Source organism: Pseudopodoces humilis, chromosome 6 (assembly GCF_049639895.1).
Source record: "Pseudopodoces humilis isolate 2021_Gansu_Grassland_sample_001 chromosome 6, ASM4963989v1, whole genome shotgun sequence".
NCBI classification, from domain to species: domain Eukaryota; kingdom Metazoa; phylum Chordata; class Aves; order Passeriformes; family Paridae; genus Pseudopodoces; species Pseudopodoces humilis.
Window position 1 is genome coordinate 1999507 of NC_142205.1, and position 14026 is coordinate 2013532.

The following is a 14026-nucleotide window of genomic DNA, read 5'->3' on the forward strand; positions in this document are numbered from 1 at the left end:
CTTCCTGGGGCTCTCTCGGTCCCCTCCCGTCACCCCCCAGTGCCCTCCCAGTCCCTTTTTATAGTCCCCAGCGTCCCCTCCCGTGTCCCCTCCCGTGTCCCCTCCGTGTCCCTCCCGTGTCCCTCGGTGTCCCTTTCCCGTGTCCCCCCCGTGTCCCTCCCGTGTCCTCTCCGTGTCCCCCCCGTGTCCCTCCCGTGTCCTCTCCGTGTCCCCCCCGTGTCCCCTCCCGTGTCCCCGCTCCAGAAGCTCCAGGCAGCTGATCCAGGGGTGTTTTATTGGGTGCGAGGAGCGCGGAGGGGCCGCAGCCCCGGCCCCGCGGGGGTCCCGGGGGAGAGGGGGGTCCGCAGTGTCCGAGAGCAGCGCGGGGGGCGCGGATCCCCCCGGGGGAAGCGGCTCCGGCTCCAGCCGCGAGCGGGGCGGGCGCTGGGGGGGAAAGCGGAGATTCCCGCGGTGGGGACGGCGGGGCTCGGCTCCCTCGGGGCCGGCTCAAGCCACGAAGTGCTGGCGGAGGTGCTGGAGCAGCTCGGGGGTGAGCAGCAGCCGGTGCGCCTGGCCGTGCCCCGGGGCGCACGGGATCGTCACCCGCCCGCACAGCGCCGGGCCCTGCGCCTGCTCCTGCTTGGCCTGCGGGGACAGCGCCGCGCTCAGCGCGACCCCAACACACCCCCGCGCTGCCGGGGTCCCCGCCGTGTCCCCCGGGGTCCCCCGGGATGGGGAGAGGTGGCTGTTGAAGGGGGGGGGTTTCACCCGTCAGATCCCTGGGGAACGGGGGATCCCTCGGGGCTGGAGTTCGGCAGATCCATGGAAATTTGGGATCAGGAACAGGAGTCCCTTGGGATTGATTGGGGTCCCTCGGGATTGGGAATTTCTTGTGGTTGGGGTCCCTCGGGATTGGGAATTTCTTGTGGTTGGGGTCCCTCGGAATTGGGGGGCCCTCAGGAATGGGGTTTTTTGTGACTGGTGTCTCTTGGTATCGGGGTTCCCTCAGGAATGGGGGTCCCTCGAGATTGGGGGACTCCTTTGGGGCTGAGGTCCCTCAAGGCTGCGGATTCCTCGGGATTGGGGTCCCTTGGAGCCGGGGGTCCCTGGGGATGGGGGTCTCACCTTCAGGAAGGAAGAGGATGGGAAGGTGCCGAAGGTGGAGGAGACGCCAGCGCCCGGCTGCTGCTGCACCATCTCCCTCAGCGTGTCGTCCTGGGGGGCACAGCGAGGTCACCCCAAAACCCACCCCGTGGGGACCCCCAGAGCCCCCCAGAGCCCCTCGCCCACCCCCCAGAGCCCCTCACCCACCCCCAGAGCCCCCCAGAGCCCCTCGCCCACCCTGGGCACAGGGCAGAGGGGTCAAACCCAACTGTTCTGGGAGGGGAACGGGAACGGGTGGCACCTTGTCCCCTCACTGCCACCAGGTGCCACCAACCCCAGTCTGGAGGGCTGGGCTGGGGGTCCCACCAGGTCCCCCACCCCCGGGAAGACCCCTCCTCACCTTCAGGGCTTCGATGGAGTTCTTGAGGGCGCAGAGCCGGGCTGTCTGCTCCAGCAGCCGCGCCGACGAGCTCCTCGCTGCGGACAGGGGAACGGAGGGGTGGGTGGGGGGACACGGACACAGCCGGGACCCCCTCGGGCTTTGGGGGGCTTTGACCTCCTCAGGGTGGTACCAGGTGGGTTTTAGGGGGGTTTTTACTGTCTCAGGTGGGTACCATGTGGTTTTGGGGAGTTTTTACCTCCTCAGGTTGGTACCAGGAGGGTTTTGGGGGGGTTTTTACTGTCTCAGGTGGGTACCATGTGGTTTTGGGGAGTTTTTACCTCCTCAGGTTGGTACCAGGAGGGTTTTGGGGAAGGTTTGGTCTCCTCAGGTTGGTACCAGGAGGGTTTTGGGGGGTTTTTACCTCCTCAGGTTGGTACCAGGTGGTTTTGGGGAGTTTTTACCATCTCAGGTTGGTACCAGGAGGGTTTTGGGGAAGGTCTGACCTTGGATCAGCACCAGGGGGATTTCAGGGCTTTGGGGGCTCCCCAGCAGGGAGAGGCTGAGCCCCCCCAGAGCAGCCCTGGACACTGAGCCCCGTCCCCGGCACACCGATGGCCCTGAGTGCGACAGGGCTGGGGACACAGAGCTGTCCCCCTCAACCCACACACCCCAAAGAGAGCAGACCCCTCCCCTCAGAGGTGCCACAGCCCCAATCCCCAGGAGGGTTTGTGTAGCACCTACTGGATTTGCTGTGCCTCATGTCCAGCACCTTGGCGTTGGCGCTGAGCTGGTAGAGGGTCTCCAGCAGCTGCGAGGTTTTGCGGTACAGGCTCTGCGTGGGCAGCCCCTCGCCCGGCCGCTCCCGCGCCACCCGCGGCACCTGCAGCGGGGCCAGGCTGGCCAGCTCCATCCTCAGCTGGGCACCCTGGGATCCACCGGAAAACAGTCAGGGAACGCCGGGAAACGGCACCGCGGAGGAGGGGCCGGTGGGAAACGGGATAAAAACGGGATAGAACACTCTGGAAGGGGTGGGAATAGGGAAGTGACACGGGGATGGTGGTGGGACTGGATTGGGGATGTTAAGGAGCTGCTCCATCTCATCCATCAATTAATATCTGTTATAATGGTTGGTTAATTGGATTGTCGGCTGCTGTGCCCCATGGGGTGTTCATCAATCGATCAATCAGTTGATCAATTAATCGATCAATCAGGTGGTGCCAGCAGTGTCTGGACCGAGGGGACCGGGGCTGGCAGGGACGTCACCAGTACCCCCAGCTCCACCAGCACCCCCAGTTCCACCAGCACCCCCAGTTCCACCAGCACCCCGAGCTCCAGCAGCTCCACCAGTACCCCCAGCACCACCAGCACCCCCAGCACCCCCAGCTCCAGCAGCACCCCCAGACCCCAGTGCTGCTCTCAGCTCACTCCCCTGGAGCCCTCCAGATCAGAGCCTGGTCTCCAGCTCATCCCACAGGGATCACACAGGGATCACACAGGGATCACACAGGGATCCCACAGGGATCACAGATCCCACACAGATCCCACAGGGATCCCATCCCACACTCCCCCCGACCTTGAGCAGGTTGTTCTCGTTCTTGAGGTGTTTCAGGGAGAGCTGCAGGGCGTCGATCTGCTGCAGCAGGAGGGGGGAATCCTTCACCTGGACCGGGCCGGAGCCGCCTCCCGGCACCTGCCCGGCACCGACACCTGCCGAGGGACACCGGTGTCAGCACTGCCAGCCCCCAGGGGACATGGGGACATGGGGACACGGGGACATGGGGACACGGGGACACAGGGACACGGGGACATGGGGACATGGGGACACAGGGACATGGGGATATGGGGACACAGTGCACTGGCACCAACACCTGGCACCTCCCCAGAGCTCCCAGCAGCTCCCAGTGCCCCTTCCCAAGGCTCTCCAGGTCACCCCAATCCACATCCACCACAATTCCGTGCTCATCCCTCCCTTCCCAGGCGGATCCCAGGCTTTGGGTGTCCTGGGATTTGGTTTCCCCGCCATGCTCTGGGGGCTGCATGCAGGGTGTGTCCGTACCTCGCTGCTGTTCCTCTGCAGCACAGGGAGAGAGGCCGGGAGAGACAAGAGAAATCGGGATTAAAGCCCCGGATTGGGCGGGAGAGGAGCCGTGGCTGGAGCAGCTCCGGGACCCCAGGGCCACATCTGGGACTGAGCCCATTCCCAGCAGCTGGGAGTGACCCAGGCAGGACCCCTGGGGCTGCTCCTTTGGCAACGCAACATTCCAGCAACATCCCTGGGAGCCAGGACTGGGAATACGGGAGAGGCTGTGGCTCCGGGAGAGCCAGCAGCTGCCGTGGGGAGCACCATTCCCAAATTCCCATCCCACAGCACCCCTGGAGCTCCTGGTGAGCTGTCCCCGCTCACCTCCGGCGATGCCGGACACGATGGAGGCCACGCCCGAGGCCGGGGACCCCCGCAGCCCCTCGATCGTCCGCTTGGACTGGTTGTTCAGGCGCTGCTTCAGCTCCACCTTCTCCGACTCCAGCTGGTCGATGTCAGCCTGGAGAGCGTCCATGGTCTCCTCAAACTCCCTGGGAAGAGCACACGGAGGGAGGGGTGTGTGAGGCCAGGATCCCTTATCCTTGTCTCCAGCTCTCCTGGAGCCCCTGCAGGGACTCTCAGCATTCCCTGGAATTTTCCCTTCTCCAGGGGAACATTCCCAGCTCTCCCAGCCTGGCTCCAGCTCTTGGAGCAGCTCTGTGGCTTCCTCTGGATGAGCTCCCCCAGCTTCACACCCCCAGCCCCGTTCCAAACTTACTTCTCCTTCTTTTTGAGCAGCGTCTGGGTCTCGTCCAGCTTGGTCTGGATCTTCTCCACGCGGTCATCCGCGTCCTTGGAGGCGCTGTCCAGCTTCTTCTCCAGGAGGCTGAGCCGCACGTTGGCCTCGCTGAGCTCCTCGCCCTGGAGCGGCAGGGAGGGAAGCAGGGAGCTGGGAGAGCCCCCCAAATCACCAGCACCCGCGGCTGGAGCCCAAAACAGCTCCCAGCTCCCGCCCTGAGCACCCCACAACACGGCAGGGGCGAGGTCTGGGTGGCAGCACCTCCCTGCCCACGGGAAAAACATCCCCAGGAGATCTGGATGGGGCTTGGGATCGGCATCTCCGCAGGCAGGGAGGCACCAGGAGCGTGGAGCTGAATCCCACAGCTGGCAGGAAGGTGGGGATGGGTGGGGAACAGGCTGGGATGGGTGGGGAACAGGCAGGGACTGATGAGGAAGAGGCTGGGATGGGTGAGGAAGAGGCTGGGAGTGATGAGGAGGAGGCAGGGTTTGATGAAGGACAGGCAGGGATCGATGAGGAGGAGGCAGGGATTGGTGAGGAAGAGGCAGGAATCGATGAGGAGGCAGGGATTGATGAAGGACAGGCAGGGATTGATGAAGGACAGGCAGGGATTGATGCAGGACAGGCAGGGATTGATGAGGAAGAGGCAGGGATTGGTGAGGAAGAGGCAGGGATTGGTGAGGAGGCAGGGATGGGTGAGGGACCAGCAGGGATGGGTGAGGAGCAGCCAGGAAAGCAGGGATCAGCGAGGAACACCTCACCTTGATCTTGAGGGACTTCTTCAGCTCCTTAATGACCGTCTCCCTGTCCTCCAGCTTCAGCCCCAGCCCCTCGGCATCCGTGATCTCCGCCCGGAGCGCGGCCGCCCGGAGCTCCGCCGGCGGCGTGGGCTGCACCAGAGGGACAGTCGGGATTTCAGGAGGAATCCCAGACACCACAGCTCCCCAAATCTCCCCAAATCCCTGTCCTGGTCACCCAGAGAGCCCAGCCCACCTTGCTCTGCGGGCGGTCGGCGTCGTACTCGCCCTCCTGCATGGCCGTGGCCATCTTGTTCATGGTGGCCATGAGGATGCTGCAGGACTGGCGCAGGCACTCGTAGGGATTGATGCCCTGGGAGCCGTAAATCTGGCAAGGATGGCAAGGACGTGGGTGGTGGCTCTGGGCCAGGCCCACCGACCCACATCACACAACTGGAGTTTCCTTCTGATGGTGAAAATGTCCCAGAGATGGTGAAAATGTCCCTCTGATGGTGTAAATGTTCCTGTGATGGTGAAAATGTCCCTCTCTGATGGTTAAAATGTCCCTCTCTGATGGTGTAAATGTCCCAGAGATGGTTAAAATGTCCCTGTGATGGTGAAAATGTCCCAGAGATGGTGAAAATGTCCCAGAGATGGTTAAAATGTCCCTGTGATGGTTAAAATGTTCCTCTCTGATGGTGTAAATGTTCCTCTCTGATGGTTAAAATGTTCCTCTCTGATGGTTAAAATGTTCCTCTCTGATGGTTAAAATGTTCCTCTCTGATGGTTAAAATGTTCTTTTGATGGTGACAATGTCCCTGTGATGGTTAAGGATGTCCCTCTAATATTCAAGAATCACCCTTAAAATCCACATCCGACACAAAACCTTCACTTCCATCAACGAATCCAACCAACAAAATACAAAATATTCCACACACACCAATCAAAGCACAGCAAACGGGGCTGGACGATGAGCACAGAGCCCACGCCTTGTCCTTCACCACAGTCACACCAAAACCTGCAGAAATCCGGGACACCACATCCACCGTGTCCAGGGAAAGGTGGGAAAGGCTCTGCAGAGCTGAGGGGGCTCAGCCTGGAGAAAACGATTCCTCTCTCTACAAGAATTCCCCACGATCATTCCCTGCTGTGGAACGGGGGAAAGGGGAAAGGGGAAAGGGGAAAGGGGGAAGGGGGAAGGGGGAAGGGGAAAGGGGGAAGGGGGAAAGGGGAAGGGGGAAAAGGGGAAAGGGGAAAGGGAACGGCGGAAAGGGAAGTGAAGGGACGGGAAGGACGGGAAGGGAAGGGAAGGGAAGGGAAGGGAAGGAAGGGAAGGAAGAAAGAAGGAAAGGGAAGGGAAAGGGAAAGGGAAGGGAAGGGAAGGGAAGGAAGGGAAGGGAAGGTAAGGGAAGGGAAGGAAGGGAAAGTAACGGGAAGGTAAGGAAGGGACTGGGAAGAAGGGAAAGGGAAAGGGAAGTGAAGGGAAGGGAAGAGCAGAAGGGAAGGGAAGGGCAGAAGGGAAGGTGCGACAGGTGGCGGAAGGAAAGGAAAAGGTGCGAAAGGAAACGGTGCGAAAGGGAAAGGGATGCGAAAGGGAAGAAAGGAAAGAGCGAATCAGACGGAAAAGGTGAAAAAGGGAAAGGTGCTGAAAGGATGCTGAAAAAAGGTGCGGAAAGGAAAGGAAAAGGTGCTGAAAAAGGAGAAAGGTGCGGAAAGGAAAGTTCGGAAAGGAAATAAAAGGAAAGCGGAAAGGGAAAGGAAATAGGTTCGAAGAAAGGTGCGGAAAGGAAAGGTGCTAGGAAAGAAGAAAGGAAAGGAAATGCGGAAAGGAAAGAAAGGAAAGAGAAAAGAAAGGAAAGGAAAGGAAAGGAAAGTGCGGAAGAGGAAAGGAAAGGAAAGGAAAGGAAAGGAAAGGAAAGGAAAGGAAAGGAAAGGAAAGGAAAGGAAAGGAAAGGAAAGGAAAGGAAAGGAAAGGAAAGGAAAGGAAAGGAAAGGAAAGGAAAGGAAAGGAAAGGAAAGGAAAGGAAAGGAAAGGAAAGGAAAAAAGGAAAGGAAAGATGTCCCACCTGCTCGCTGACTTTGAAGGCCAGCTCCTCGAGGCGTGGGGCCGGCAGCCCCTCGTTCTCGGCCAGCGGCGCGATCAGCTGCGCCCCGGCCGCCGCCACCTCCTGCAGCACGGCCACCACCCACGTCAGGTGCTTCCGGCATTCCAGCAGCGTGTCCGACACCTGCAGGGACAGAGAGGGATCAGCGGGAGTGGGAGCCTGGAATCCCGCCCCGGGATGGTCACTGGGATTGGGGGAAATAACGGGAAGATGGAGGGAAATAGGTCCTGGGTGTGAATCCAGGTCTCCAGGCGAGGTGGGAATGGAAAATCCAGATGCCACATCCATTGTGACTCCTCCAGGAGGGGCTGAGGGAGCTGGGGAAGGTCTGGAGCCCCAGGAGGGGCTGAGGGAGCTGGGGAAGGTCTGGAACCCCAGGAGGGGCTGAGGGAGCTGGGGAAGGGGCCCAGCCTGAAGCAAAGGAGGCTCAGGGGGCCCTTGTGGCTCTGCTGCCAGGAGGGGACAGCCAGGGAACAGGGACAGGAGGAGAGGGAACGGCCTCAGGCTGGGCCAAACTGGAGATCGGGAAAATTCCTCCTGGGCAGGGGGGAGTCCCCACCCCTGGGGGGATTTGACATCCACGGATGTGGCAGTTGGGGACAGTCAGTGATGGCCCTGGCAGTGCTGGAGCTGGGGCTGGACTCAGGGATCTCCGAGGGATTTTCCAACCTAAACCAGCGCCTGATTCCACGATCCCAGCTCACTTCCCTCTGCATTCCCAGCGCATCCCACAGCTCCCAGCCCGTGCCTGAGGGTGTCCCTGCCCCGCTGACCTGCGCTCCGAAGCCCAGGGCCGCGGGAATTCCCGGCGCGTCCGTGCCCGGCATGCGGCGCCGGATCTTCTTGCAGAACTGGCGGATGTCGCTGCAGGACGTCTCCAGGTCCTTGAGCAGGATGGCCAGGTCTGCCGCCTCCTGCCCGGCCTGGGGACACACAGGGACCTCAGAGGGACACGGGGACACAGAGGGACACGGGGACACAGAGGGACACGGGGACACAGAGGGACATGGGGACACAGAGGGACACGGGGACACAGAGGGACATGGGGACACAGAGGGACCTCAGAGGGACACGGGGACACAGAGGGACACGGGGACACAGAGGGACATGGGGACACAGAGGGACCTCAGAGGGACATGGGGACATAGAGGGACATGGGGACACAGAGGGACATGGGGACACAGAGGGACCTCAGAGGGACATGGGGACACAGAGGGACACGGGGACACAGAGGGACATGGGGACACAGAGGGACATGGGGACACAGAGGGACCTCAGAGGGACACAGAGGGACACGGGGACACAGAGGGACATGGGGACACAGAGGGACATGGGGACACAGAGGGACATGGGGACACATGGGGAGCTCAGAGGGACAGGGGGACACAGAGGGACCTCAGAGGGACACGGGGACAGAGGAACCTCAGAGGGCCATGAGGACACAGAGGGAGCTTTGACAGACACAGGGACAAAGGGGGACTCAGAGGGACCTCAGAGTGACACGGGGACACAGAGAGGGACATGGAGGAACCTCAGAGGGACACAGAGGTACACAGGGACACAGAAGGAGCTCTGACAGACACAGGGACAGAGAGGAAGCTCAGAGGGACATGAGGAGAGAGAGGGACTTTAGAGGACCTCAGACAGAGGGACACGGGGACAGCAGGAAGGTGGCACGTGCCCAGCCATCCTGGCAGGTGCCACCTGGAGGAAGATCCTACCTGGAGGAAGATCCTACCTGGAGGAAGATCCTACCTGGAGGAAGGCCCGCAGCCGGCACACCTCCACCCCCATGCAGTCCAAGGCACTCTGGGTGAACTGCGGGCACAGGCACAGGGACCCTCAGCACGGGGACAGGGACAGGAGGGCTCCCGGGCCACACTCATCCAGTCCCAGGAATTCCAGGATGGACCCTGCCACCACCCCAGGATTTTCAGGAGCAGGGAAAGCGGTCAGGCAGGACACTGGGAAGCCCGGGATACAACCCTGAGACACGAGGGTCTCCGCACTCCCATCCCTGCTCTCCTCACCCCCGTGTCCCCTGGGCCCGGTGCCACCGCTGGGGAGGCGTGGCCGCTCGGGGGGGTGGCTGCAGGGATCCTGGGGGACACAGAGGTGGAAAAGAGGGCTCGGGGCAGGGCTGTCCCCGCTCACCTTGATGTGGTCGGCCAGCTGCAGGGTGCAGTCCTCAGCCTGCTCGGCCAGGTGGATGCTGTACAGGTGCTGTGGGAATGGCAGGATCAGCATCCGCAGCACACGTGGAAAAATCCAACGTGGGAATGCTCAAAAAAAAAAAACCCCCAAATTGTGAGGATTTGGGACATTTTTTTTTTTTTTAAATGGAAGTAACAACAGTGCCCCAAAAGAGCTGGCGGTGCTTAATTCCACAGGTGAAGGAATGTGGGACGGGATCCTCCGGGGATCAGGAGGATCCATCCTCAGGGCACACACCCAAAGGAAAGGGCTGCCAAAAGGAGCTCCATCCCAGATTTTCACCTGTCCCCAGGGTCACCCCCAGCCCCACCTGGTAGTACTTGATGGCTTTGGTGAGCGGCTCCACGTTGACGGTCTCGTCCAGCTGGTCCTTGTGGAGCAGCTCGATCAGGAAGTCCAGGGAGCGCTCGTGGACGCTCATCTCGGGGTACAGGGTCCCCACCTTCTTGTACACCTCCACACTGCAGCGGTTCAGGGCCCTGAGGGGACAGGGACAAGGGGCTGGACACGGGAAAGCGGAGCCCTGAGGCGCTGCTGGCCTGGGGACAGGGACACAGCCGTGAGCTGGGTGGTGCTGCAGGCCCAGGGGAACACCGGGAGGGTCACGGAGATGGGAATAAGGGAATGAGGGGATCCTGCTGCTTCTCTGTAGCCTGGATCCCAAAATTCCTTCAGGTGTCACCTCTTGAGGAGGAGAACTCATCCTCCTTTTCTAGCCTGGCTCCCAAAATCCCTTCCCGTGTCACCTCTCGGGAAGGACACAGACAGGCCATGGAGAAGGGGATCCTCACAAGGAAATAAGGGGATTCTGCTGGGTCTTTCTAGCCCGGCTCCCAAAATCCCTTCCCATATCACCCTTTTGAGAGGGACACAAAGAGGTCACGGTCACTGCTTTTTTCCCATCCCAGCTCCCAGAATCCCACGTGATCTTTGGGGAAGGACAGACAGAAGTCACAAGGAAGGGGATCCTCCCAAGGGAATAAAGGGATCCCGCTGCTCTTTTCTAGCCCGGCTCCCAAAATCCTGTGTGATCTCTTGGGAAGGACACAGACAGGTCATGGAGAGAGGGATCCCACTGCTTTTTTCCAGCCCAGCTCCCACAATCCCATGTGATCTTTTGGGAAGGACACACAGAGGTCATGGATAAACACATCCCACTGCTTTTTTCCCATCCCAACTCCCAAAATCCCGTGTGATCTTTTGGGAAGGACACACAGAGGTCATGGATAAACACATCCCACTGCTTTTTTCCCATCCCAACTCCCAAAATCCCGTGTGATCTTTTGGGAAGGACACACAGAGGTCATGGATAAACACATCCCACTGCTTTTTTCCCATCCCAGCTCCCAAAATCCCGTGTGATCTCTTGGGAAGGACACAGACAGGTCATGGAAAGAGGGATCCCACTGCTTTTTTCCCATCCCAGCTCCCAAAATCCCGTGTGATCTCTTGGGAAGGACACAGACAGGTCATGGAGAAAGGGATCCCACTGCTTTTTCCCAGCCCAGCTCCCAGAATCCCTTCCCACGTCATCCCTTGGGAAAAACACACAGGGAGGATCACAGAGAAACAACCCCACGGCAAGGCGACAAAAACCATCCCAGCACCTTTTCCCAGCCCGGCTCCCCGAATCCCTGCAATTCGGCCGGCAGAGGGAGGGAAGGGCGGGGACTCACTGCTCGTATTTGTGGAGCGTGGCCTGGAGCAGGCTCAGGGAATAGACGAGGCCAGCGGCGAAGCTGAGCTGCTCGCCCGGGGCTCCTCGCAGCCCCGCCCGCTCGGCGCAGCTCTCGCTCAGCTCGAACCTCTCCTGCGCCTGTTTGCTGATCAGCTCGGCCTGGAGGAGACACGGAAATCCTTCAGGGCGTTCCATGCTTGCCTGCTCTGTCCCGCTGAGCCAGGGCTGACAGCCCCTGCACCTCCAAAGAGTGACCTGTCCTTGCTAAGTGACCGCCCCTGGCGGCTTCCTCCCCTTCCCTTCTCCCAGAGCACTTGATAATCCTGGGATCATGGAATTATTTAGGTTGGGAAAGTCCCTTTAAGACCATCGAGTCCAGCTGTTCCCCCAGCACCGCCACTGACCCTGTCCCCAAGTGCCACATCCACAGAGCTGTTAAATCCCCCCGGGGATGGGGACTCCACCACTGTCCCCAGCAGCTGTGCCAGGGCTGGACACCCCTCTCCAGAAGGAATTTTCCCAATATCCCACCTGAACCCCTCCAGGGATGGCAACTCCAGTCACTCAAAAACATTGGGGAGCTCCTCCAGCAGCAAACACCCCAAATCCTCAGTTCCCCCGGGGACTGAGGTGCTGTTTCCCATCCCAGGTTCTCCCCAGGCTGTCCCACCTTGCAGATGAGGCGTGGGATGAGCAGCAGCACCAGGACGCAGTCGTGGTCGCCGCCGTGCCGCAGGAAGCTGTCGGGCATGAAGGAGGTGAGGAGGGACACGTGGCGGTTGGCCTGCTGCACTTCCATCTGCCGCAGCTCCATCTCGATGGCCTGAGGAGACACCCAGAGCCGCTCAGGGGGGGTAGAAAATCATGGAATTCTGCTCCTTGGAGAATCTGGGATCTCCCAGTGCACCCACTGCCACCCCCTGCCATGGGCGGGGATACCTCCCACTGTCCCAGGGTGCTCCAGCCTGGGTTTGGACACCTCCAGGGATGGGGTAGCCAGAGGTTCTCTGGGAAATCCATTCCAGGACCTCCCCACCCTCACAGGGAACAATTCCTTCCCAATATCCCGTCTAACCCTGCCCTCTGGCAGTGGGAAGCCTTTCCCTGTGTCCTGGAGTGCCATTCCCTTGTCCCCAGTCCCTCTCCAGATCTCCTGGAGCCCCTTTAGGCTCTGGAAGGGGCTCTGAGCTCTCCCCAGAGCCTTCCCTTCTCCAGGTGAATTCCTGAATTCCTGGCTCTTCCCAGCCTGGCTCCAAAATCATGGAATGGTTTGGGTTGGCAGGACCTTAAAGCCCATCCCATTCCACCCCATCCAGGGGCAGGGACAGCTCCCACCATCCCAGGGTGCTCCCAGCCCTGTCCAGCCTGGCTTTGGACACTTCCAGGGATCCAGGGGCAGCCACAACCCTGGGAATACCCTGGAGCCCGTCCCAGGGCGTGGATGAGCCCATCCACGTCTCCTGCTGGCCCTACCTTGGCGTGGGCTTTCGTCTCTGCAAATTTGATCTTGAAGTCGAACATTTCGGGGGGCGGCTGCTGCTGCTTCTCGGCAGACGCTTCCTGCTGGCTCATCAGCTCCCGGTTCACGTCCTGGCCACAGGGACACGGGGACATGGAGCTCAGGGACCCCCAGCCCCTCCCCACACCTCCTCCTGGGGGGCAACACCCCGAGCAGGCACAGGGGAGGGAGAGGCACCAAGTGTCAATATCCACAGGTTCATTCCCCTGAATCAAGACCTGAGCCCAGGGCTGGGACAACCCCCACAGGGAAGAATTTTTTCCCAATATCCCATCTAAATCTCCCTTTTCCCAGTGGGAAGCCATTCCCTGCGTCCTGTCCCTCCAACCCTTGTCCCAAGTCCCTCTCCAGCTTTCCTGGGAGCCCCTTTAAGGCACTGGGAAGGGCTCTGAGGTCTCCTTGAAGCCTTCCCTTCTGCAGGCTGGACATTCCCAGCTCTCTGCAGGACGAGGCAGTGGGAGGGGCCCCGCGGAAGCTCCACGAGGAACCCACCCAGCCCCAAGCCGTGTCCTGCCGTGCCCAGCTCCACAGGACATTCCCATGGGATGCTCCCTCTGGCTCTCCTGGCCGCGGGCTGAGCTCCAGGAGGAGCTGGAGCTGTCACCTGCAGGTGAGCCGTGAGCTCCCGGTACTTTTTGATGGTCTGCTGGTAGTCGGCCACGGTCTCCTGGGCGGCCTCCACGCGCTTCTCGGCCTCGCGCACGCGCGCCGTGGCCATGTCCAGCTGCTCCCGCAGCTCCAGCTCCGTCTCCCGCGCGTTCTCCTGCAGCTCGTCGTTCATCTCGTTCATGGCTTCCTGCGGGGACAAAGCCACGCCGTGCGGCTCAGACGTGTCCCAGCGCTCCGGAGAGCTTCCCAAAATCCCTCTGGCTCTGCAGATCCCCGTCCTGGCCCCTGGAGCAGCTGTCATCCCAGGGAGTTCCGCCTTACCAGGTCCCCGACGGTCTCACGCAGCTCCCGGACCTTCTCCTCCAGATCCAGGTTTCTCTCTGTCAGAGTCTCCACCATCTCCTCAGCACCCAGCGCTGCATCCACCTGCCAGGAGACACATCCCAGTCCATCCCAGTCCATCCCAGTCCATCCCAGTCCATCCCAGTCCATCCCAATCCATCCCAGTCCATCCCACACATCCCAGTCCATCCCAGTCCATCCCAATCCATCCCAGTCCATCCCAGTCCATCCCAGTCCATCCCAGTCCATCCCAGTCCATCCCAATCCATCCCAGTCCATCCCAATCCATCCCAATCCATCCCACACATCCCAATCCATCCCAGTCCATCCCAGTCCATCCCAATCCATCCCAGTCCATCCCAGTCCATCCCACACATCCCAGTCCATCCCAGTCCATCCCAGTCCATCCCAATCCATCCCAGTCCATCCCAGTCCATCCCAATCCATCCCAGTCCATCCCAGTCCATCCCAATCCATCCCAGTCCATCCCAGTCCATCCCACACATCCCAATCCATCCCAGTCCATCCCAATCCATCC

The 14026-nt window shown here is 60.7% G+C and overlaps 1 protein-coding gene across 10 annotated transcripts in view; it reads right to left on the reverse strand.

The window, feature by feature from the left end:
* Positions 1–255: 255 nt before the first annotated feature.
* Positions 256–14026, reverse strand: part of DCTN1 (dynactin subunit 1) — a 54887-nt gene continuing 41116 nt past the window's right edge. For 7 of the 10 annotated variants that reach the window (XM_088056166.1, XM_088056167.1, XM_088056168.1 and 4 more), the window contains 20 exons: positions 13468–13572; positions 13142–13333; positions 12492–12608; positions 11689–11841; positions 11017–11177; positions 9651–9819; positions 9281–9349; positions 8882–8944; positions 7900–8049; positions 7088–7249; positions 5278–5409; positions 5046–5174; positions 4264–4406; positions 3870–4036; positions 3522–3536; positions 3039–3172; positions 2207–2390; positions 1484–1560; positions 1105–1194; positions 256–624 (listed from right to left, as the gene is read on the reverse strand). In XM_088056166.1, the coding sequence (XP_087912292.1) occupies positions 487–624; positions 1105–1194; positions 1484–1560; positions 2207–2390; positions 3039–3172; positions 3522–3536; positions 3870–4036; positions 4264–4406; positions 5046–5174; positions 5278–5409; positions 7088–7249; positions 7900–8049; positions 8882–8944; positions 9281–9349; positions 9651–9819; positions 11017–11177; positions 11689–11841; positions 12492–12608; positions 13142–13333; positions 13468–13572 (2550 nt within the window). In that variant the 3' untranslated portion in view covers positions 256–486. The remainder of the gene's footprint in view (positions 625–1104; positions 1195–1483; positions 1561–2206; positions 2391–3038; positions 3173–3521; positions 3537–3869; positions 4037–4263; positions 4407–5045; positions 5175–5277; positions 5410–7087; positions 7250–7899; positions 8050–8881; positions 8945–9280; positions 9350–9650; positions 9820–11016; positions 11178–11688; positions 11842–12491; positions 12609–13141; positions 13334–13467; positions 13573–14026) is intronic. The other 3 variants (XM_088056163.1, XM_088056170.1, XM_088056171.1) reach the window with 1 other exon arrangement.